This window comes from Myotis yumanensis, unplaced genomic scaffold (assembly GCF_028538775.1).
Source record: "Myotis yumanensis isolate MYYU_CA2020_CCGP unplaced genomic scaffold, mMyoYum1.0.hap1 SCAF_5, whole genome shotgun sequence".
In the NCBI taxonomy this organism is placed as follows: domain Eukaryota; kingdom Metazoa; phylum Chordata; class Mammalia; order Chiroptera; family Vespertilionidae; genus Myotis; species Myotis yumanensis.
In genome coordinates, this window is record NW_027223756.1 from 65,589,893 (window position 1) to 65,615,972 (window position 26,080).

General features: G+C 37.8%; 1 protein-coding gene across 1 annotated transcript in view; it reads right to left on the reverse strand.

Annotated features, from left to right (window-relative positions):
• Window positions 1–26,080, reverse strand: part of LOC139011768 (zinc finger protein 82-like) — an 87,811-nt gene that overhangs the window by 17,580 nt on the left and 44,151 nt on the right. The window contains exon 2 of the mRNA XM_070417252.1: window positions 21,259–21,329. Within this exon, the coding sequence (XP_070273353.1) occupies window positions 21,259–21,280 (22 nt within the window). The 5' untranslated portion in view covers window positions 21,281–21,329. The remainder of the gene's footprint in view (window positions 1–21,258; window positions 21,330–26,080) is intronic.

The following is a 26,080-nucleotide window of genomic DNA, read 5'->3' on the forward strand; positions in this document are numbered from 1 at the left end:
TTATAAAAATAGAACAATCACATATTTGTAGAAAATAATGAGATATAAAGACAAAGGAAGAATTGCTAATGAATTGTTGAGCTATTTGAGCTTGAGGTGGTCACAGATGATAAAGAAATTTATAATCCTAGTTCTGAGGTTCATCACTGGTTTTCAAACCAGTCTTATTCTGAATTGAAAATGCTGCTCCCACCTCCCTCACCAAACACTTCTATCAACCAAACACAATGACGTCAATGTCTCACCTTTGAATCCACTGCAACAGGGCTTGGGCCCTGAGACAAAATATCAGACCTCCCAAATCAGAGTTACTTGCTTGAAACCCTGGCAAGCCTCTGCCACAAGGATTTCCTTCTTGGCTACTTCAATAAGAACAGGACTGAAGTCCAAGTCATAATTCTGCTCAGCTCTCAGCTGAAAGTACTGAAATGATATTAGTCCCACATTTGTTCCTTTGTGAAAGTCTTTTGAAAACCCTCCTCTGACAGTGCCCCCAGGATCCTTCCTTAGCCTCCCCATCTGTGTGGGTCAGCCAATGCATGGCCCTGCCTTCTACCATGGAGCCTCAGTTACAAAATATGAATGGATGGATAAATGGAAGCAAGCAGATTGGGCAGATGTAGAGGGACACATGCTACTGTTATGTGGAGAACAATGGGCAGTCTCAAATACACATGGAATAATAATATACTGAGCACAGACTGGACTGGAAGGAGTCTGTTGAATAAAGAATAATTTGGGGCTTGTATATCTTGCAAGAGATTAATATTATCAAAATGAATCCATCCAAAAGTTGGGGTTACTTAGGATGTTATAGTTTCTACGAAATAGGAAACAAGTACGTAATCAACACTACAAAAGAAAACTGTCTGCAGAGTATATAACTGCAGTTTTATCTTACCCATTTTTAAAGGAAATCCATATCACCTGTTTAAACACCCTAACACAAATGATATTGCTTGCAGTTTTTCAGAACAACAGGTAGTTTATTTTGAAAATGTACCGCATAGTTAATTTCCCAGCAGATACTTTATCTAGATAGCATTTTCAGGGAAATGAGTATACATAAACACAATGGCCCATTCAATATCAACCCTGTCCTAGAACAGGTATTTCCAGCGGAGCTCTCCCATGAATAAATACAATACAAAGCTGGCAGGAACGACACACTGCAAACAGAAAGATTTCAATAGCATCAAAGGAGTTCAGAGTCAGTGTGACATTATCAGCAGAAGGAGTAGTCTGGGCTAGCCATCTCAGGGTGGTTTGGTTAAGCAGCTTGTGAGTATGCCCTCGCTTGTTTACTCACTTCTTGATCTTTAATTTTAAAAATTAACACACACACACACACACACACACACACACACACCTTACCCTATTGCATTCTTGTAAAAATGTTTACCTCTTTTTATTTTTAAAAACCAGAGGCCCAGTGAACAAAATTTGTGCACTGGGGTGGGGCGGGGGAGGGTCCCTCAGCCTGGCCTGCCCCTTCTCACAGTCTAGGAGCCCTCAGGGGATGTCCTACTGATGGCTTAAGCCCACTCTCTATGGGGAGTGGGCCTAAGCCACAGTCTGGCCTCCCTTTGATGGAGGCGACTGACTGATCAGGGAAAGGCACTGACCCCTCATCCCCTCGCTGCTACTGCTGCCTCTGGCCTCCATCTGCAGGAGGCAACCCAGTGATCAGGGGAAGGCGACGCCCCCATCACGCCTCTGCTGCTACCACTGCCAGCCACGAGGCTGCCTGAGCCTCAGGCCCTCGAAGTGGCAGCAGCCATCGGTGGCTTGCCTGAGCCCCAGGCCGACCCTGGGCAAGCGTAGTGACCATGGGCGGCTTGCCTGAGCCCTGGGCCAGCTCTGGGCAAGTGGCATCCGCCATCGCGTCCCTACACTACAAGTCCCCGCCCCCATCTCTGACGCTGCAAGTCCCCACCCACCCGCACCTGCTGCGTGCTCAGCCTGCTGATCGGTGGTTACTGTGACGGCGTCCTGACCAATTTGCATATTACCCTATTATTAGATAGATTGTGAAATCCCCACCCCTGAACATCTATCAATTTCATTTCTGTAAATAAAGGACAGTACTTAGTAGAATTAGTTTTCTTTGATTCCGCTTGCATATATAAACTTCATTTTTTCTACTTTCATTTTGAAATGTTAAGTGACTATACAAAATGGTGGAACCTGGTTTGTTGTTTTATGTGGATACTATCCAGATTAAGGAATATTGATTGAAATTTTTGTAATAAAGCATATCTCCTGGAATGATTGCATTTCCTAGTAAAAGCTGCACTTACCTAACCACTTCAATATTCTTTTACTACCAATAAAAATGTACTGTAGCCCAGCCAGCATGACTCAGTGGTTGAGCATCGATCTATGAACCAGGAGGTAACGGTTCGATTCCTGGTCGGGGCATGTGCCTGGGTTGCAGTCTCGATCCCCAGTGTGGGGCGTGCAGGAGGCAGCCGATCAATAAATTCTCTCTTCATTGATGTTTCTATCTCTCTCTCCTTCTCTCTTTCTCTCAAATAAATAAAAATATATTTTAATGCCTTAACAGGTTTGGCTCAGTGGAAAGAGCATCGGCCTGCAGACTGAAGGGTCTCAGGTTCGATTCTGGTCAAGGGCATGTACCTCGGTTGTGGGCACATCCCCAGTAGGGGGTGTGCAGGAGGCAGGTGATCTATGTTTCTCTCTCATCGATGTTTCTAACTCTCTATCCCTCTCCCTTCCTCTCTGTAAAAAATCAATAAAATATATTTTAAAATATGTATATATATTTTAAAAAGTACTGTGATCAGGAAATGATTTTTTTAAATTGACCAAATATTACAAAGTTTTATTTTATTTGGTTTTCAAAAAGTATGCCTTGAAAAAATAAATTTCAAGAACTATGAGAAAGAGAATGAAAAAACCCCCACAATATTTGGAGAGTATTAAGAAAGACTGGTGTAGAAATGAGGGAAAGCTTAGGGGTCTGCATAATTCACAAAAGCACCAATAAATAAATAAATCTAAGATACAGGTAGAATACTAAGAAGAATCCAAGAAATAAAGACATTCTTGACAGCATCAAAAATTTGTAAGTAATATTTATTGTGAGGGTACTATATGCCAAGTTCTGTAAATGAATTTGATTTAATTTCCCTTCAATTTTATTAAGTGGGTACTATCATTGTGCTTAGTTCATAGCTGTTAAATTGAGGAAGAGAGCAATTTGCCTAATTTAACCACAGCTCAAGAAATCAAAACTCTACCGCCCGCCCACATGGCCAGAGTGCCACAATGCTAGCTGGCAAAAGGAAGTCCAGGGCCAGATCTGAAGAACTATAACACTGTTCAAAATTTTTCAGCTTTAAGTGTGTAGGGAAAATTACCAGTTCACAAAGATATTAATAGCTATTTGTTCCCCTTGAAGAAACACAAATATAGTATAATTAATAAAATGGTCATTGTTTTGATTTACCTTTAAACTTAAAACTGCCCCTATAAGAAGATAAGTGTTGAATAATAAAACTTGTAAATATGATTTATCTTTCAGTATTTTCCCATTTCTCACCTGCACCTGAGGTGTAGAAAGTGGAGTTAATTGCACTACTCTGTACATGGTGCTCTGGTGTCATTGGTCTTTTTTTGTAAGGACTCTTTCTTTTATTTTGCTCTTTATCCATCATCATAACTCCCATTCTATTGCAAATGTGTTTAATGATTGTCCAGACCAAGTCCTGAGGACGTGTGTGGAATGGTTTTCTGAATGAATCTGTCACTGGATAGACTTTATTATTTTTACTCCAAAAGACTGGCTTGAGCTCCAGACTGAACCCAGTTTACATCCTCATGAGACATGTAGGAGGGTTCCAGTTCTCTTCTGTCCTTGCCAAATTTTACTTTCCACCTTTGTCTCATTTGATGAGTCAAACAGAATTATTTCACTGTTTTGATTACTACTGCCAGCACTCATCATCTCATACACTTTCTAGCCATTCAACTTCTCCTGCGTAAATATCTAGGTAGTAGACTTACTCATTTTTCTACTGGGTGTTCTCTTGTTCTCAATGAGCTACTTCCCAACTCTAACATCACAAATCTATTCTCTATTATTTTCTTCTAGTATCCTTTATAGTATTAGTCTTTTTCTTTTAGTCTTTTATAAATTTCTGTGAGAATATTCTTAGGAAGGCACTGAATTTATAACTGATTTGAGAAAAAATGGCATCTTTACAATGTTAGATTATGCCAATCATAAAGAGTGTTTATCTCCATGTTATTTAGAATTTTTTTGTCTCTTGATAGAATTTTTAACATGAATTTTACATGTTTGCTTATCATATGTTGTAACATACAATAGAGAAGTGTACACCTTTTATGTGAATAGCTCAATGAATTATCACAAAGAGATCCCATCCATGTAATCACTAGATACAACACAGGAATATTACCAGCACCTAGAAGCTTCCATCATGACCCCCCTCCAAGAAAAGTTTCTTCTCGCCAAATTGGATGCTATTTTGCTTTCTAATATTCTAGCTTAATTTTGCCGAGTTTTAGATTTTTATATAAATGAAATCATGTAGAATGCAGGTTTGAGTCTATTATTTACCATTATGTTGGCTCATCTGTTTTTATTATGTAACAGTGGTTAACTACTTCATGGTATAACAGTTTAATTTCTTCTAAATTTATTTATCCATTTAGACATTTGGGTTATTTCCAATTTAAGGCCATTATGAAAAAAAAATCTACTTTGTATATAGTATCTTTTGGTGGGTATGTACTGAGGAGTGAAATTGCTGTAATGTAAGCATTCACATGTTCAGCTTTAGCCAAGAGTGCCATGCAATTTTCCAAAGTAATTATAACAATTTACTTTCATACGAACAGTTTGCTCCATATTCTCACCAACTCATGGTATGGCTAGTCTTGCTTTTCGCTGTCCTTCTTAGTGCATCACAAGAGGGACATGGTGTTGTTCTGCCCATTTAATTGAACATGTTAATTTGGGTGACTTGGTTAATGTGGGATTTGCCAAGTTCCACTTTAAATTTAATAGTTTCCCTTTGCAAAGTAAGTAATTGGGGGCAGATAATTTGAAGCTGTGTAAATATCCTATTCTTCATCCACCTTTCACTCACTAGTTTTCACAGCCACTGATAATTTTCTCACTACGTTTTTCTTATATATTTATTAATATAAACATACAGCAGGCTTTGTGTTGTAAAGTAGGCATCTGTCCTTTTAGAACATACTCTCGACTTCACTTATCAGAAATGTACTATAACTTGGTTTATGGCCCAGCATACGAGCAATCATGTGAACATTCTGTGTGCACTTGAACTTTATACAATAAAAATTTATTATGTTTCAATAGAGTAGTGATTTTAAAGATTGCATTTATAATTTTTAAATTTGAATAAAAAGGCCTCAATTAAAATTTGAAAAGTAATTTACACTCCTTGAATGATATAGTTATCAGAAATGTTCTTTGTTATTTTTAGTGAATTTAAAATGAGATACTCCTGAAAGTCTAAGTGGATAAAATATTTTTCTTTTGTTTTCTAGCATATTCATAATCCATACTGACGACAGCGACAGACAGAATCACTACTCTGCTGACCCCATTTTTTGGTCCTTCATTAACCAGAAACACCTGCCATCTCAGTGCAGGTCACAAAAGGGGTTCACAGTGATGAACTCTCCCATATTTGCCCCTCTGCCTTTTTGTACTCACATGGCATTCATCATTTTTTTGTTTATAAGATTCCCATGGTGTGTTTGTTAAAATTACATGTTCTTCGTACTTGTTTTCATATATTCTGATCCTTTGGATTTTGAATAGAATCCAAGAATTAATGTCAAAAAAAATTTTAAAAACTGAGAAGATTTTAATGCAGGTCTTTGAAAAACACTGTCTACATAATGTCTCCACTCATTCTGATGTTTGAACTGATGTTGATGTGCCTGTCTTTCTTAAACCCTTGATCTTCTTGCACCAAAGTGTTTAAGTAGTGGGCTGTTGAAATAAGATAGCATTGACTCATGATAACATCAACAGCTATTTTACTGCAATTCAAATCCTAAAGTTTGAATATACATTTACAAAGGCATTTTTCTTGATTTGAGTTTAAATATAAAAAATAGCTAGATTACCTATACATTTCAAAGCACATTGTTCACAAAGCAATAAATTATTTAAATGTCAGGAAGACCTACCAGATCAGGAAACAAACAGTATTCTAAATCTAATTCCCCCATCATATGGGGTAATCTTTCCCATTGCTGACTGTATGGTACAAATAACCAGAAGACAGGAGTGAACTTGGGCTTTTTCCCTGTTGAAGCTTCTTCCATGAGGTGGAAAGTTGGTAGAGTCAGTGTGAAGGCATCCCTCCTTCAGGGATGTTAATATTTACACATGTGCCTATTTACAAAAGCTACATTGTCTGCTTTTCTCATTCTTCATAAACTTTCAATTTTTTACCCAACTCTTTTAGTTGCTGTGAAAATTTATGTTTCTGTGATAAATGGCACGGGTTTTTGAAGAGCAGACTTTTCCTTTCCAGCACAGCAGAGTATTAATAGCTCTATTTTAATTGGATAGAAGTTTTATTTTCATCTTTTTATTTTGAGAAAACCAATCTGTGCTAGTTGTGGAAACAATTATCCAACATGCAGCTTAAAAAATCTATTAGAACAATCTCCTGGGAAAGTGAAAAGCCAGGCAGGATTAGCTTTCTGAGAGCGAGGACAGTTGTTTAAACTAGAATGTCGAGCAATCCAGCAAATCTGTGAGGTTTATTTTTAGCATAAATTCAGCTATTTTCTTTTCCCCTACAACTGAGTGAGAACATTAAAATGATTAATGCTGTCCTAAATCACTGCACAACCTCATGTTAGAAAGACAAGAATTATTAGACTCTGTACATAAGGGAATAGAAAAAAGCTGTGAAATTCTAATTTTCAGCTCATTTTTCTTGGAGTATTTTTTCAAATACTTTTCTTTCTTTAATATTTTATGTGACCCAGTAGTAAAAAATAAGATAGATAATATCAAAGAAAAGTAAAATCAATGCTGCCTTTGGAGAAATATCCTTAAAGGCTTTGTTATCTCTTTAAATTCTTTATTGTAAAATAATTGTAAATGTTGCAATAATAATGAAACACCTGCTTCAGTTCTAAGATCATTGAAACATAAAGGGCAAGATAATACAAGAGGCTTCACTTCAAAATATTCTGAATATTTCTCCCTATGTAAATTTTGGAAGATGAGTTAATCTCTGGGGATTTGGTTTCTTTATAAAAGTGACTGGATTTGCCCTAGCCAGTTTGGCTAAGTGGATAGAGCATCAGCCTGCGGACTGAAGGATCCCAGGTTTGATTCTGGCCAAGGGTACATGCCTGGGTTGCGGGATCCATCCCCAGTAGGGGGCGTGCAGGAGGCAGCTGATCAGTGATTCTCTCTCATCATTGATGTTCTATCTCTCTATCCCTCTTCCTTCCTCTCTAAAATCAATAAAAATATATTTTTTAAAAAGTGACTGAATTTAATGTAATTATAAATGTATTCAGTGATTAAAGATATAACATCCAAACATTTAAAAATAACAAAACACATCTATTATGGAAATAATTGTTTCATTAATAGATAAATAACATGGTTTATAAGACATAAATAATTAGAACCTTAAATAAATCTGTTAGCTTCTGTGAGCTTCAGTTTTTTTGTCATCAAAAATGAAGAGTTGGATTAAATCAAATGTTCTTTACCAGGGTTATGATTTGTGACCCCTCTGGAACAAAGCGACCCTGACAAGTATGAAAGCTTTCCAATGCATGCACACTTGTTGGGAAGAGTATAAATAGCTTTCTTTTAAAATTTTCATAGGGATCCAAGGCTAAGATCCCAGTGTCCTGATTGCTCTGACACCCCGAGGATTGTATGACTTTCAATTCCACTTGGGTTCTGATTTAAGAAGGAGACTTCTAAGACTCTGAATAGCCACAACAATCTTGAGAAAGAAGAACAAAGTAGGAGTGATCATAGTACCAGATATTAAGTTATACTACAAAGCCATTATAATCAAAATAGCCTGATACTGGCACAAGAACAGGCATATAAATTACTGGAACAGAACAGAAAACTAGAAATTGACTCAAGCCATTATGCTGAATTAATAATGACAAAGGAAGCAAGAGCATACAATGGAGTAAAGACAGTCTGGTCTCTTCAATAAATGGTGTTGGGAAAATTGGACAGGTACATGCAAAAAATGAAACTAGACCACCAACTTACACCATACATACGAATAAACTCAAAGTGGATAAAACACTTAAATATAAGTCATGAAACCATAAAAATTCTAGAAGAAAATATAGGCAGCAAAATATCAAGCATCTCACGCAGCAGAGTTTTCACTGATACTAGCTGAGGGCAAGAGAAACAAAGGCAAAAAAAAAACAAATGGGACAACACAAACTAAAAAGCTTTTGCACTGCAAAAGAAACCAGCATCAAAATGAAAAGGGAATCCCTTGTATGAGAGAACATATTTGTCAATGAATGATACATCTGATAAGGGGTTAATTTTCAAAATATATAAAGTATTACAACAATTCAACAAAAGAAAGACAAACAATCTAATTAAAAAATGGGCAGAGGACCTAAAGAGACATTTCTCTAACGAGGACATACAAATGGCCAAGAGAAGCATGAACAAATGCTCAACATCACTGATCATCAGAAAGATGCAAATTAAAATAACAATGAGGTACCACCTTATACCTGCCAGAATGACTAACATCAATAACATAACAAACAAGTACTGGCAAGAATGTGGAGAAAAAGGAACCAGAGTACACTGTTAGAGGGAATGCAGACTAATGCAGACACTATGGAAAACAGCGTGGAGTTTCCTCAAAGGAAATATGCATCCCTGTGTTCATAGCAGCATTATTTACAATAGCTAAGCTCTGGAAACAGGCCAAGTGCCCATCAGTAGATGAATGGATAAATAAAAACAAAACTGAGGTACACTTACACAATGGAATACTATGCAACTATAAAAAAGAAGGATATCTTACCTTTTGAGACAGCAAGAAGGGACCTGGAGAGTATTATGCTTAGCAAAATAAGCCAGTCAGAGAAAGACAAGTGTCACATGATCTCACTTATAATGAGAATACACTTAACACAATAAACTGACGAACAAAATAGATCCAGATACATAGAAGCATGAAACAGACTGAGGAATCTCACAGGGCAGGGCGTGGAGGAGGCAGGAAGAGATTAACTAAATCACTTCTATGCATATATGTATTGCCCAAGAACACATAGTGAAGGCCTGGGGCAGGAAGGGAACCAGATAGTGGGGAGCATGAGGGAGAAAACATAGCATGAACATCTGTAGTACTCCCAACAATAAAAATATTTTTAAAAAGACTTATTTTTTGTTGAACTTACAATCCAAGTGATTACATATTATAAAATCTAAATTGCCCTTTATCCATCAGAAATGTTTCCATATAAAACAAATAGAATAATGAGCCTTTCATCACCAGGATATTCTGTAAATCAATTGTCGTGAAGTTCCTGAAACATGTCTTTTGCCTAAAAAGACAACCCAGGTTGATTACAAATTCCATTTACATGAAGACATAATGTCCATAAAAAGAAAAATGCTGTTTTTATATGCAATAGGATTTGTTTTGAAGAACAGATGGAAAGTAACCCAGAAGCAGGTGGGTTGTGTATACATTTGTTATGTAAAAAGAGGCAAAAGCTCTGGCTTAATGAGAAAGTCATTTTCAGTTAAGAGCGTGGGAAGACATTTTCCATGGAAACAAAGGCATAATGATGAAATACTAAAGCTGTCAAGATAAAAGTTGCTTCAACAACCCTGCTGAGTTTTGTCTTGGTGTCTGAAGAAAGGAAGAGTGCAGAGATAAAGCAGATACAAAATAAAGGAGCACCTAAGCAGGGTATTGACAGAATGTTGACATCTGGTGAAACATGCTTCTGGCTTAGCCAATTTTATTCTTTTAAATTCCTCTTCTTGTGAATTGTCTCATGTGACAAGATGCAGACCTCAGGCATATAATAAATTCAACCACTGATTTTTAATTTCCAGAGTACAAGGATTTTAGTTTGAACCTCCTGGGGCTAATCTATTGTGAGTTTCCTAGGAAATTGCTCCAGTCCCTTACACTCTTGAAGAGATTCATTACTTGGGTTGTTTTTGTTTTTTCCCTCGTCTGTTTCAATGTTTGTAACTTTGGAACTGTGTGCATATTAAAGTTGAGGTTCTGTAGGAAAAAAAGAAGGAAACAGAGGCTATTCCTTCTGGTTGGATCCAAATTATTTAAAATATGAGTGAAGGAAAAGTGTGTTGGTGTATGTGGATCATATCAGACCACAAGGAACATAGTCTATTGACTATTGATATACATGCATATAGCTTGATATAGACGTAGGTGCTTTCCAGAATAGGGAGACTGAAAAGTTCTTTAAGGTGATGTGGGAAGAATATGCTAATGCTAGAAAGTACAGATGCTTAAAGCGATTGTGAGCTTTAAGACTTGTATTCATTTGCTTTCTCCCTGTGCCGAGTATTGGAAATTCAAACATAGAGCAAAATCACTGCCCCAAGGAGCTAACTAGCTTTGTGATAAGGAAAGGTGAAAAAAGAATGGATATAAAATACGAGACGGAAGATATTCAGAATGTGATGACTGAGAATAGAAGCATAGCTTACAAAAGAAGTCTGATGAGTGTGTTATATTCTTAAATAGAGAGAAGACTTTAGTAAATTGCCAATGGAAAGATCACAGGGACTCTTCCTCAAGACTATTTAGGTGACTGCGGAAAGCAGTTTCACTTTGAAGACAAGGGGCTGCCCTGGGTTTCAAGGCTTTTGATAGAACTTTGTTCTCCCAAGAATTTAAAGAAAAACTGAGTCTCGTAAGACAGGGTGAAAAGTACCAATGAAGAAGCGAGAAAATGAAATCAAGGAATCAATGATTGGAGTGAGAAGGAGAGCAAGCCTAGAAGAGATTATTTAACATATGTAAAGCTTCTATGTATTTAAATATATTTTTATTTATTTCAGAGAGAGGAAGGGAGAGGGGAAGAGAAATAGAAACATCAATGATGAGAGGAAATCACTGATCGGCTGCCTCCAGGCATGTGCCCTGACCAGGAATCGAACTGGCAATCTCCTGGTTCATAGATTGATGCTCAACTGCTGAGCCAAACCAGCCAGGCAACATATGCAAAGCTTTTAAGCAAAGTAAGGAACCAGAGGCGGTGTGCCTGTCATTTATCTCTTGTATATGAATTTATCTTGAGCATCCCTCCCACTGAGGTAAAAATTGTCATGCACATAAACTGACTGGCCCTGTGTCATACCTCAGTGACCCTGTGAGAGAGGGACACCTTCAAAGAAGAGAAAGGAGAAAGACTACCAACATCCGGGCCCTAGTACCACAAGGGACAATATAACCTTGACATTTTAGCATTCAATAGACACCACAGTAATGAAATAGGCAAGAGAGGTATGGATATTTGATTTTCCAGGAGGAAGATATTCAAGAGCTATGTTGTAAGAACTCAGCCAGAGGAATTTTGGTTGAGAACTTGTTTGGGAACATTGATCGGAGATGACTGAGGCTCAAGTTTGTAAGGTCCAAACTCTAGGAAACAGAAAAATTAAACTGTAATGTGTTTTCTGCACAAGAGTGCAGGATTTAAGGATATCACAAAGTCTTCTTTAGGAAGACTTAAAACCTTATGTTTCTCCCTCCGCCCTTCAACAATTCTTGAAAAACTCACACCTTTTAGAAGCAGCAGTCTTATTTATTCTTGGAGTTTCAGTGGAAAATAAATGGCATTAGTAGACAGGGTAAAGAAAGACACCTAAGGCCTCTTGATCACTACACTGTGACATCAGTGATCTTGTAATGGTTAATTGATCTTGGTTAAATAAGTTTCTCTCCCAACCTCTCCAAACCCATTCCTTCATCCTCTTATGAACTTATCCCCTACATACTTAACCAGATATTCAGATGGTCAGCATGTGGTCAAGATTCTATGTGATCCAAAATGCAGACTTAGAAAGTGAAACCCACACAAATTTTGTAAACAAAGTAGTTTAGAATTCAAGAAAATTGTCCAAAATTTATAATCCAGACTGTTAAGCTCAGGAGCTCAATTTATAAAACCAAAAAAGATTTTAAAAACCAAGACAAGTCCAAATACAGGAAGAAAAAAAGCTGGGGTTGTAATTTGCAAAATTCTAAGAAAGGAACAGGCCACAAAAACCTTTAAACACAATACCTGGTGGGGATGGAAACTGCCACCTGAGCATATGCCCTGACCAGGAATTGAACTGGCAGCATTTTGGTGCACAGGGTAACGCTCAACCAACTGAACCATACTGGCCTGAGCTCAAGCTAAAATTTTTGCAAGTCCACTCTTCCTCAGACCCTACATTAAATACTAAACTTCTCAACTATTTTAGGGTAGTCAAACTTTCAAATATTCTGCCCAACTCCCCAGAATTGGTAAGCTGTGCTAAGTGCTCAGCTAAGTTTGAAGACTATAAATTCACAACAAACCATTATGTATAGAGCTGTGGACTTTTCTCTAATGTTCAGAGAATACAGATTCCGATATTTGACCATGGGTTCTATGTATGTTATGATCTGATGCACAAAATCAGCTAATTCATGAACAATAAAACAGAATGAAACCTAAACACTAAAGAAACCAGCACCCAGAAACCAATGATCTGCAATTAAAATGAAGTCAAATTTACATGCCAATAACATCTGGTAAATTTTTAATTGGTTTATTTCTTCAGTAAGAAAGGTCATATGAAAATGACATTTGCAATGATACTGAGTTTATCTAGATTAAGTAAGGACTTCACATACTCTTTTGCATTTCCTTTATTCTCTTCATTCTTTAATGGTGTAAAGTACCACAATGGGGGAAAACCCTTAAGTAATATTTTTTAACTTCAATTCAAGACAGAAATGAAAAAAAACACACCAGATAAAAATCAAAAGCCTGGCACTTTCTAGCAATGTATAGGTATTTAGTTCAAAAAAACAACTATAACAAAAAACCAGTAATGACTTGCCCAATCCATACTGCAGATGAGAAATCTGGGACAGGATAAGCTTTTTCATTGTCCAGGACCAAAACAGAACGTAGGGTGATGGTTAATTTTATGTGCCAACTTAACTAGGCTAAGGGATAGCCAGATAGCTGGTAAAGCATTGTTTCTTGGTGTGTCTATGGTGGTGTTTCCAGAAGAGATCAGTGTTTGAACAGTAGACTGAGTAAGGAAGATCACTCTCCCCGATGTGGATGGACATCACCCAGTCCATTGAGGGCTTATGAAGAAGAAAAAGGCAGAGGAAGAGCAAATTAGCTCTCTCTCCTTGAGCTGAGACATCTATGTTCCCTGTCTCTGAACATGGGTGACCTCGTTTTCAGACTTTTTGACTTGCACCAAGGACTTTGCTGGTTCTCCACCTTACAGAATGCAGATCTTGAGATTTGCTGACCTTCTTAATCATGGGAACCAATTCCTACAATAAATCTCCTATTGGTTATGTTTCTCTGGAGAACTCAGACTAATAAACCAGATTTATTACTGTTCCCGCTTTCATATTAATAATTTACAACCAGAGACAAAGAAATATTTCAACATACTCACTGCCTGTCTATGCCATTTTAAAGCTTGTAAATGAACTTTATTCTATATGTAAGAAGTTCACAACAGTGATAGACCAAGGCAGCCTCTTTTTTGTGTGTCAGCAGTGGCTGTGGGTGCAGCTTTGATAGGCACGTTCTCCCAGTGGTTTCATCTTATATTGAGGGATCCAAGGAAACTGAAGTCCTCTAGGTTTCTTCTCACATTCACAAAAAATAAGATGAAAACAATGTAATTTTAAAATGAATGTAGGTGTGCTTGGTGATAAGCAGAGTTTTGTCTCTGTGTATGTGTATGTATGTGGTTGTGTGTTTAACAACTCTACTTAATGTGAGAGCTGGACAGTCAATGCAGCTGCCTTGTGCCATTTGCTTCGGCAGATCAAAAAAAAATCTCAACTTAAGAGAAATGAACATCATTGTTTATAGTGAAACAGAACTTTTAAAGTTCTCATTGTTTTTGTATGAGGCAATCAAATCATCATCAACAAAATGTCTCCAATGAGAAAACCAGATCAAAGAGGTCAAATAATTCCTCCTAAATCATGTAACTGAGACAGAGCATTGGATCAAAGATCAGAAAACTTGGCACTAAGTGTTTCCGTTTCTTCCACCCAGGAGTCTTGTGTTTTGGAAGCAACAACATTTGACCTCAATGAATCATACCTACCAAAGGGCCTAAACCCTGGAAGAAGATAAGAACTAGTAAAATTTAAATAAATCATAGCCCAGAAAAATTTGGTGGAGTTCACTTTGGGGTTAAGAGTAAAGATTCTGAAGAGGTCATACTCCTAAAATTAAGTTCCTATTCAGCATTGCTGCCAATAAGAATCATTCCAAAAAGTCCAGTCAAGTGATTCTAGTTGGGAATAGAGGATGCCTAAATATGTGAAGTGTGCCAATTGGTTTAAGTAAATTAATAGTGCATGTCTGAAGTAAATTCAAGTTCAGGTCCACCAGAAGATGACCTCTTTTAGAACTATGCTTCCTACTATACTCTCAAGGCCTAATGTAATCCTGGAAAAATAATTTTCAATAAATGTTATGCTGGAGTTTTCCATGCCTGGGACTGCATTTCGAGGGGAGATATTCCCTATTTTCCATATCACATCATTCTGACATCAAGATTTATAGGGAAGATGAGTCAATTTTAAGATCCTCTTGCATGTTTAGATCCATATTCAACTAGCCTAATGTATGAGTTACCTAAGTCTGTAATAATGCTGCAAAACAAACAACCAGTAAACCTTAGAGGTCTGCCATAATAGGCATTTATTTTTTTCTCTTGTGTCTATAGGTTGTCTGGGTGGTTCTAGGAATCTAAACTAGATTCAACAAAGTTTATTCATTTAACTACTGTTAATTTCAGGTCAACTAGGTAGATTTTCTGATCTCAGATGGATGTTCTTATATACTGAGGGTATATCTAACCAGGTCTCATCTTCCAACAGGTTAGTCTGAGGATATTTTTTTGTCAGGGACAGAAGAGAAGAGAGAGAGAGAGAGAGAGAGAGAGAGAGAGAGAGAGAGAGAGAGAAAGAGAGAAAGAAAGAAGAGGAGAGAGAGAAAGTGGAGGTGGGGAGATGAGGTTCAGCCTCAAAATTGGGACACTGTCACTTCTTCCATATTCAAATGGCCAAAGCAAGTTATAAACTTAAGCCAGATTAAGGAGTGTAGAAATAGATTCCAGTTCATGATTGGAAAGGCTGCAAAATTACATTGCAACGATTATGAATACAAAAGGAAATGGGAATGGGGTAGGGAACTGGGGCCATTTTGCAATCAACATAGCCCACCTGGGACCTGAAGCCCAACATTTTTGATGCATGTTCCTTCTGAGAGTGAGTCGCAGCTGTGAAGCTGGATCTCAGGGCAATTTCCCAGTAGGCTTAGTGACATGCTCTTTAATTTCCTCTCCATTTTCCATGATGCCCATCATGTTCTCTCATCCTTGGCCTTTCTCCCCAGCCATGTTCATAGAAAGATGTTCCCTGTATATAAGGGCAAAGTTAACACACCTAACAATAGGAAGGTACAGGCACTGTCCTAACAGAAAGATGCCCAAGAGTCAAAACAGGAGCTGATGGTGGACAGCCAGCACTGATTTATAGGTAAACATCAGTCCTCCATTTCCCAGGAGAGAAACTTCTCAGAACTTTCTTTTCTAGACACTAGCAATCCATGCCTCTGAAATATCTGTGGCATAGTTTTTGTTGTTGTTACTGTTTTTCATGCCATGGATATATTCTAGGTAGCTCACGATAATGTGAAATTTAGTACAATATTTTCTATGTGTGTTATGTATACTTTTCCCAAAGAAAATAGCTATAATTTCCACCAGATCCTTAAAAATAAGTCCATCACTCAGAAAAGTTAAGAACCACTACTTATTTGGGCTAAACTGATAAATCAATACACTGAAATAGTGGAGAACAGAATAGACTTCACTCTCCAAGAGAATTCTCTAAAGGTTACATAATTGATGTGGCCTAGGGACATTTTACAGGCCAAAGGAACCAGTCTCTCATCATGGAAATGTGTAGGACTGAATCATATACTTCTAGAGAGCTGTTTTCCAGAAGTGTCATTGTGAGCGGGAGATCCATCAGCCTTAGAAATATCCCCAGCCGGATACACAATGACTTAAAGTTAATAGGAATTTGATTATATACAGATAAAAGTCCATCCACTCCCCAAGAGCTTGACTTGTCATTGAGATTTACTTTATCAACTGGTCCCTGGGTAGTTTGTATCGGGGAAGGGTGTCCTAAGCGGGGAACTGAGGACCATCACAGAGAGAGGACCCAGGAAGTATTTGTATCTACTAGTCAGGTAACCACGGTCATTTCTGTTCCCCATGGAGAACCTCAACAGTGATTAAGATCATACTCACCCAAGTCAAGTGCAACCACAGTCATCCTTGCCTTTTATGAATCATATCATGAGAAAAGGAAGGCTAGGGATTCTATAAAGAACTTCATCTACTTATAGTCAAGGACAGAAACTTTCTTCTGGAAACCTGGAATGGACAAGCCTATATGGGTTGAGATCAAGTCATACACACTGCTGTCTGGTCCTGCTTTTGAAATATGGACAAAATATGTACTAAGGGTAAAAGCATTTTGGTTGATGAAAAACATTAGAAGGATAGAGGTACCTTGAAAATCAGTCTTAGAACTTACACAGTTATAATTAAGTAGCTTTTACACACTGTCACTTGTCACCAATTTGTGTCTAATTTATTTTTTCTCTCAAGATTTGGAAAGAAATAACTTTTAGCTTATTCTTAAGCATTTATTAGAAAACTCATTCCAAAGGCAATCACTGGCTCTACTGTTTTTGGACTTCAACCCTAGCAGGCAGATCTTCTCTCTTTTTTATCCTACTAAAAAGTGTCAGAAAGCCATGCTCATTTCTATTTCCCAAGGAGAGTCACATCAATGTTTGGCTCCTATCCACAATCAACATGCACAGTCACTGTCCTTGTTATTAATCACTTTGAGTAATCTTATTGTTTTCCTCCTTCCAAGGAAAAGGTGTTTTCCTTCCATCAAATATTTTTAAATAGTATCACATTTATTTAAATATTAGCAAAGCTCTAGGTCAGATAAAATATTTCTTCAATTTTTTAAAAGGGGTAAATTAATTTTTTCATATCACAGAGAAACAAAAATCAAAAAACAATAACAAAACATAAAAACACCGAAATAAATGGACCAGAGTGCAATTTTGACAGTAAACTGAGTCTTCACTGATATTGTATTAAGACAGCTAACATTTTTCAACAAGCCCTTTCAAACAAATCTCTTGTATTCATCTGTTAGAGGACAAAAAAGCTGGAGAGACTGTTGTGAAAATGCTTGGACCCAGAAAGGAAGGACAAAATTATAAGCACAGAGATGCTTGAATACGAAAAACAGTGGATAAAATTTGGTTTTCAAACAATAGCTTTTGAATTCTCAGACAAAAGCAGAAGAAAGTAAATCAAAACTATAGGTAAGATGTTTTCATTAGCACGACTAAAATCAAGACATATTTATTTATTTACTAGTGGCCCAGTGCATGAAATTCATGCGAGGGGGGGGGGGGGGGTGTTCCCTCAGCCCAGCCTGCATCCTCTCCAATCGGGGACCCCTTGGGAGATGTTTGACTGCCAGCAATCAGACATCCCTCTCACAATCTGGGACTGCTGGTTCCTAACTGCACATCTGCCTGCCTGCCTGATCGCCCCTAACTGCCTCTGCCTGCCTTCCTGATTGCCCCTAACCCCTCTGCCTGCCTGCTTGATTGCCCCTAACTGTCCTCCCCTGCTGGCCTGATCTTGCCCCCAACTACCCTCCCCTGCCAGCCTGATCTTGACCCCAACAGCCTTCCCCTGCCAATGTAATCTTGCCCCCAACAGCCCTGCCCTGCAGGCCTGATCTTGCCCCCAACTGCCCTCCTCTGCCCACCAATTTGGTTCTGATTGGTTGGTTTCTATGCCAGTGTCAAAAGCTCCACCTCCTAGGCAGCCATTGGCTCCTCAAAGTTCACCCAGATTTGGTTCTGATTGGTCAGTTTCTATGCCAGTCATCATCAAAACCTCTGCTTCCTAGGCAGCCATTGGCTCTTCACACTTCGCCCAGATTTGGTTATGATTGGTTGGTTTCTATGCCAGTCAGCATCTGTGGGCCTATCAACAAGGCCTGATCAGAAAAGTGGGGCTGATCAGCAGCCCCGGTGGAGGCCTGGAGAGAAATGGAGGTGCGGCTGCTGGCCCGGCCCTGAGAGAAAGAGAGAGGCAAGTGCTGATCAACAGCTGTCACACAAGCTATGGATCAGACCCTGCTTCTCTCTTCAGACATCTCTCCAGGCCTGATTCATACCCCCCTCAGCAGTCAGTGCTGGGACACCACACCTGCAGCCGCAGCTGACTGCAGGACTGACTTCCGGTTCGTCAATCTGGTCATGATGGACCCAGGGTTTTTATATATTAGGATTTATTTATTTAATTTTGTTAATCCTTACTGGAGGATATTTTTTCCATTGATTTTTGAGAGAGTTGAAGAGATAGAGCAAGGGGAGAGAGAGAAAGATGGGGGGAGGGGGGAGAGAGAGATTGGTTGCCTCCCTCACATGCCCAGACCTGGGGCTGAGGATCCAACCTGCAGCCCAGGTACATGACCTTGACCAGGAATCTAACCTAAGACCCTTCATTGTAGGGGCCAATGCTCTAACCACCACTGTTCTAACACTGGCCAGGGCAAGCCATAAACTGAAGCTTTTCCCTAGGGTCTGCCTGAATCCCAGAGGATTTTTTTTCTGCACGTTTTTCCTGGGAAGGGCATATTGCCTGTAGGCCAGCATTTGCATCTATCAACATTTGCATTTTGGATCTATCAACAACAGCTTGTCTCTTCTACACTTCCGCCCTTGAACATGTTCTTCAGGCCCTAGCATCTTTTTTAAACTCAGTGTCTTAATTTGTATCTCAGATGTAGAAGCAGAATTTACCCTTGAGAAAACAGTCAGAACCATCTCTTAATTTAGGGCATGAGTCAGAGCCCAGCAGAGCCATCCGTGATTCTACAGTATATAATTCAGTTTTGGGCATCAGACCAGCAAGACAAATTCATAAAAATAACGAGAAATAATAATTATTCTAAAATCCCATAAAAACACAAAAGAAAAGGCTTAAAAAACTAAAGCAAATCCTTATTATGTTTATAGACATTGATAGATTCAATTTCAACATTGTGCAATTATTTTAGTATTTATCCAAATATTTTCAATAATTAAAACAGATTTTTTAATGTTGCCTAACACTTGCTGGCACCAACAGTGCACTAATCTCCACTGAGGGCCAAAGAAATCAAGGATAATGATCTCCTACTGCTAATCCACAGGAAGATTTGTGATTTTCACTGTAATACATGGTCGGAAGTAAATTGCAGATTCACCATCACTGAAAAAACAGCTTGAAATGATAGCTGAAGAGGAAGATGGAATTAAGGAGAATTCATGGATGAATCTATAGCACTTAGTGTAGCCCACAGAAACTTCTGCATAAATACAGAGTGGGGTTTGTGACAAAGAACTGGAGCCATTTTATTCTGTGTTTAAAATAAATTACTCTAATGAAGAAGCTCTCCAGAAAACCCCAAATGCGATTGCAAGCTTTAGTCATCAATGTTTAGGCTTAAATTGACAGTTCCATCTATTGTTTAGAGCCCTGTTAAGTGGGCTGTTCTCTAAAGAGAGACATAGACAATTTGGAAAATTCCCAAATGGGGAAGGATGGAAAGAAATAGGGATGCTTAATCTAATCTACATGAGTGGATTTAATTTGAAGGTAAAGAACCACTGCCCTCAAATGTCTGAAGGGCAGTCACTAGGAGAGTGATAATTTTCTATGGCTTCAGCAAGCAAGACAAAGACCCAAGGTGGAAACACAGCCAGATTCTTTTTGACTTAAAATACAAAAAATAAAAAAAATAAAAATTCTAATGTTAGTCTTGTTGCAAGTGACCAAATTGCCCCCAAAATATTGTCTTAGGTTTCTGGTGCTGACAGAGGAGATATGGTAAGAAAGGATACTTATATCCAATAGGGAATTGCTTCTAAATAATAAGCTAAAGGAAAAAGATGATAGTCATTCACAAATGTAACTTGAAATGAAAGTTTGTATGAGAATAAGTCTTCAATCATAATACCAGTACCCTATGACAGATGTCTTAAGTATCTATTGAAAGTTCTCTTTGGTTCCATGTTTGTTTGTCTTAAATGTATTTTGATGTTCTTGTTAAAAATAATTCTGAAACCACAAAATGAAGCTTCTGATCATTCTTTTCTTTGCTGTGGTTATGTTTCTCCATTAGAGTGGTTACGATTAATTTAATAACCATGATTTGCCTTCTGTCTTATATAATGACTTTGAAACTGAGGAATCCCAAATCACTGGATTTTTATCTGATTAGGCTTCTGTGATGTCTACAAGTTAACTTTCTTAAATCCTCATGAGACTGGGTCACTGAGTTGAGTTTCTAGGGTGAGAAATTAAGGTGTCCTTTCCTCACCTCTAAAAGACTAATTGGTATCAACACAATGCCCTCAAAATGTCCTTTTTGGGGTGAACTTAAATGTACTTCTAATCCATGCAATTTTGGATTATCTAAAAGCTTACTATGGGTATTTACTTTGTGAAGTTAAAATAACAACAATCAGTGTCAAAATTGCCAACATGGATCTATAGGTACATTTGTGAAAGAAGCAGGATTATAAACCTCATCAGTTGAAAATATATCTCAAATTGCTGTAAGACATTTATTCCCAAGAATATAAGAGCTTTCCAGAAAGTGGTCATTTCCTGCAATTATCTTATTCAGTTCCCTAGGATTGAATAATATTTATGCTCTTCTACCCATTATTGGGACTGCCAGAATGCATTTATTTTCACAGGATTATGTCCTCCTTGCATCATTCTTACCACCTATTCTTAAGTAGTTACAAATCTCTCCCTTTTTTCCTCACATTATTTCTTTTATCTCTTTTTCTCCTTACCTGTCTTTCCTTCATCCATCATTGCCCTCAGGAGCAATTAAGACAATTTCTTTGGCTTTTCTTCAGGCAATCTGAGTAGAAAAACAAGAGAATTAGACCCACATATCTCTAGAAAGTAAATGACATTCAAAGATCCTGGACAAAATGTTGAGATACATATATAAAATCCTTTGTATACTCTGAAGTGATCATATGTTTAAACAGTAAGCTAACCGTTCCAACAATTCACACACGCACATTTTATAACGAAAACTGTAATGAAAATTAGTCGGGGTATACTATTTCTGGAAAAACAGGTTTTGCCTTCACCAGGCTAGAAAGTGCTGTTTATTTTTCCATCAGTGAAAGGAAAAGTGTGGAGGCAGCTTTCAGCTCTCAGCAAGCTCCAGCTGCAGACTCTACCGCACTGCTTGTCGCGCTGCTGGGACCATTAGGTTACAAGCGTTGGGAGCATGGACAGGGGACCAGAGCCTTCTCCAGTCAACCTGAGTACTGGAACATCTGTGAACAGTGCCGTTCAAAAATGAAGCCTCTGATAAAGGAGTGAAACTGCTCTCAGAAAATACGTATTTCGTATTTCTGCCATCTGAAATACGAAATTCTCCTGGCAACAAGTTAAAGAAAACTTCCTTTAGTTAAAAAAGAAAAGAAAGAAAGAAAGAACTAACAAATTAGCCTTTCAAGGCAAGTGGTGCTTACTCAAATGCTAGGAGGAGAATAAAAGCTTATAATTTTGGTACCAGCTCTCACAGGAGAGACTAAACACAGACAATTACAAATGATAAATATATACACAGAATCCATTTCTTTGTTTAAAGATAAGCACATTCAAAGCAATGGGAAAGCTAGTAAGAAAGAGTCTGTCCAGAAAGGCTTCCAGAAGAATGTCAACAGTGTCAAAAGAAGGGCTACTTACAAATCAAATTTAGAACTTGAAGGTATCTTAAACCTATTTAGTTCACATTTCTATTTTTTAGATATGGAACTAAAGAGATGCTGTACATGAAACAAAGACTCTAAATTCTCACAGGGAAAAATCACACTGAAATTTGGATCTCTTGAGACTTAGAGTTCTTGTCATCCAATAAATACTCTATTCTGTAAGCACTTATAGAGAGAGGGCTTAACACAAGGATGGAGGTTCTGACTTCAGTGGGACACGTTGAGTTGAATCTACACCAAACATCTCCTATCACAGGAGAGATAGCAGAAGAAGGACTTTCTAACACAGATTGTGAAGGTGTTGTGGCAGAATGCACAGGAAAATGATCAGCCAGCACTCTGAGGGAGGAAAGTTTAACCTTTACTTCGCAGATCTGCTAGTCTAGGGGAATTCTGGGTCCAAAGCCTGAACTGAACTCGTGGGAAGGCTCTGACCTATATGTCTCCTCCTGTGGTGGGCCCTGAGGGTCCCCGAAGCTCCACCCAAGTCAGCTGTAGCGGGGCCTTGGGGGCATGCTCTGCAGCTCCACCCAAGTCAGCTGTGGTGGGGAAGTAAGACTACAGTTTTACCAGATACTGAACTAGGTTGCAAGCCCAGCCCGCACCCCCCCTCACCCCATTTTCCTTTTCAAAGGGATGTGGGTCATAAAGGAAGAACAATATACATCCTATTACATTAAACAAAGAATGTGAGAACTGACAAATACTGAACTATATACATTTATAAACATGACCCATGATCTAACAATTTTGTTGTTGTTGATGATGTTAAGATATAAAAAGTTAGTGTTCTATGGTTCTATGAAGACTACTTTGATGGCAAGTTATTGGGCAATACTGTTTCTTTTATCTTTCAAAACTTATTTGTTTGGCCCTATCTGGTTAGGCTCAGTGGATAGAACATCAGCCTGCAGACTGAAGGGTACTGGGTTCGATTCCTGGTCAATGGCACATACCTCGGTTGCAGGCTTGATCCTGGCCCAGATTCAGGAGGCAACCTATCAATGTGTCTCTCTCACATCAATGTTTCTCCCTCTATCTATTTCTCCCCCTCCCTTCCACTCTAAAACTCAAGGGAAAAATATCTCGGGTGAGGATTAACAGCAACAACAACAAAAATAAATTAAATAATTTATCAATTTGTGTGAGAGTAGGAATGACAGTTTGATCATTTTCTCCAGTGAATCTTAAATTGTAGGTCAAATTGGCAACAGGTACATACATGTGGAGAGACTTCCATAAATTTTTCAATTTAATAAAAATTACTTGAAAAGTACAGAAAACTTCTCACTTTTTTATTTATAGTAAAATAACATTTTTATGATCTAAAAATAATATATACTTTGCTAATTTCCTATCACAAATTGCTACAATTCTCTGATGGTGAGAAGTTGGAACTAAGTCTTCTGGGACTTTAAGTCCAGGTGGCAGTGCTAGCACCTTCTGCAGGATCCTGAGAAGAATGTGTTCCTTGCCTCTTCCAGCTCCTTCAGGTTGCTGCATTCTTTGGCTCTTGGCCCCTCCCTTCCTTCAATGTCTGTTTCGGTCTTCACGAGTCATCTTCTCCCTTTATTGACTCTCCTTCCTCCCTCTTATAAGGACTGACATGATTACAGACCTGCCCAGATAATCCAGGATAATCTTAATTTAGATTGTCCAAGATCACATGTGCAGATACCTTTGGTCATATAAAGTAACATTCACAGGCTCTGGGGATTAGGTGTTACAATTAAATCTACAAATATAAAAAGTTATATTGTAATTCTGGAATGTCTTATCAATCTTATTTAAAATAAAATTTAGAGAAAACAAGAGGCTGAAAAATAAACTAAAATTGTTTTATTCTTTAATATCTCATTCTTTCTCAAGTCTATGCATGAATGCTTTGTATTATGCCTCTATATGGGCATCCTTTTCAATCTACCATTCAATAACGGATGCCACTAAGGTGCCATCTAACATTGGATTCCAATTTTCCCAGAGACTATACTTTAGGGACACACTTTTATTTAATATAGCAACAAAGACGAACAATTCCATAGAAAATTCTGATTCTTGTAATGAAGTTTAAATTCTTTGCATTTTAAATTGGGTTCTAGATTTGTAATGAGAATAAGCCAATTATTTTCCTGGGATAAGTATGTAAAAGCCAGTTTCTAGCCTCAGATTATATGCTTTTAATTCAAAATGTTAAAAGGTCCATTTGTGAGAACATTTCATACAATGTTTGATTTTATTTCAAGGTAATGAGGAGTGAAATCTGAAGCCACATTCTGAAACCTTCTAGCCTTTTCCAGTTATTCCCAATGACGCCAACCTTGAATGTTTTGAAAAAAGTAAGTGCTCCTAGTGCCAACACTAAGGAAATGTTTGCACAGTTCTTTGGTGCATGTCATTCTGAGTGCTGCTTTTATTTAATCTTCATAAAGCATTAGATTAAAAAAATTAGTTTTAGAGAGAATGGCATTTCTAAATATTCAGTAAAACTATAAATCACCTCGTTTCCAGTCATAATACCTATCTCAGTTTACTTCCCTTAATTCTAAATCTGGAACTGATGATTTCATGGAAATAAATTCTTAAAGAAGTAAGTTCATATCAACAAGGAATTAAATGATAGATATACCAGTAGGGTCTCAAACTTGTATACTCTTGTCCTTATATTTACCACATTAAGGATTGACAAGTAAAAGGAATACATCATCTTTATTATTTCTATAATAATACTATTTAATGATATTGCTTTGACTTATTTAGTGTTGACTTACTTAGTTCTTCTCTTGGGTGGCCAGTTCATGGTGGAAAAAGAAAGTAATTATACTAACATTTGAATAAGTACCATTGGCCTTTTAAAATTTGCCTTTGCCTAAGACAAGGTGCATATAAAAGCTGATTAGAGCTTTTTCTAAAGAATGCCAATAAGATGGAGAGATAGCAGAAAACAGTGATAATGGGGATTGTTTCTAAGTGAATTAATCAGTTTTATGAGGGCAGGGGCAGACTGAAATATGGTGTCAGTGAAAAGGAGGTATATTCAAGATGACAGCATCCTTTCTTGCTTGGGTAACTGGATGGATGGTAAATCCATCTAGATACTAAAGAAAAAAATACGGGTTTTGGGGAAAAACAATGATATGTTTCACTAGAAGTGCCAAAAAAAAATACAGATTGACAATGATATCTTCTAAGACAGAGATGAAAAAATAAATTCTGGAATCATAAGAATATGTTTGAGCCCTAGTCAATTTGGCTCAGGGTAGGCTGGATCCCCGGCCCTAGTTAGGGTGTGTGTGGGAGGCAATCAATTGATATCTCTCTCACATAGATGTTTCTCTATCTATATCTCTCCCCCTCCCTTCCACTCTCTTTAAAAATCAATGGAATAATATCCTCCGGTGAGGATTAACAACAATAACAACAACAACAACAGAAGTATGTTTGATAGGTGAAGTCCTGTAGTAATACCAGATTCAGCCTGTCCTACCTGTGTATTCTGTTAGATGTGGGTATTCTGTTAGTTGTGGTGCAACTCAGCTAGTGTCTGCATCTTTCAGATAGATCTACCATGGATCTATCTTCGTTCTGTGAATTCTTGGCAGGAGGGAAGTTCAGGAGTCTCTTTTGTAACCATCTTGGTCCACAATCTGCTAAGCTTAGTTCTTAAAACATTTTTACTTCAGTATGTACTCATTCCCATGCTTATCTAGTCTCATAGTTTTAAATACCATCCTTGTGATGATTACTGTCCAATGTATATTTTCCACCTGGATCTCTTCCCTAAAATCCATACATATTTATCTATTTTTCTACTCTGCCTTCCTACTGGGATGTTTAATGGGCACCTGAAAATTCACAAAGAGAATGCTAGATAGAGAATGCA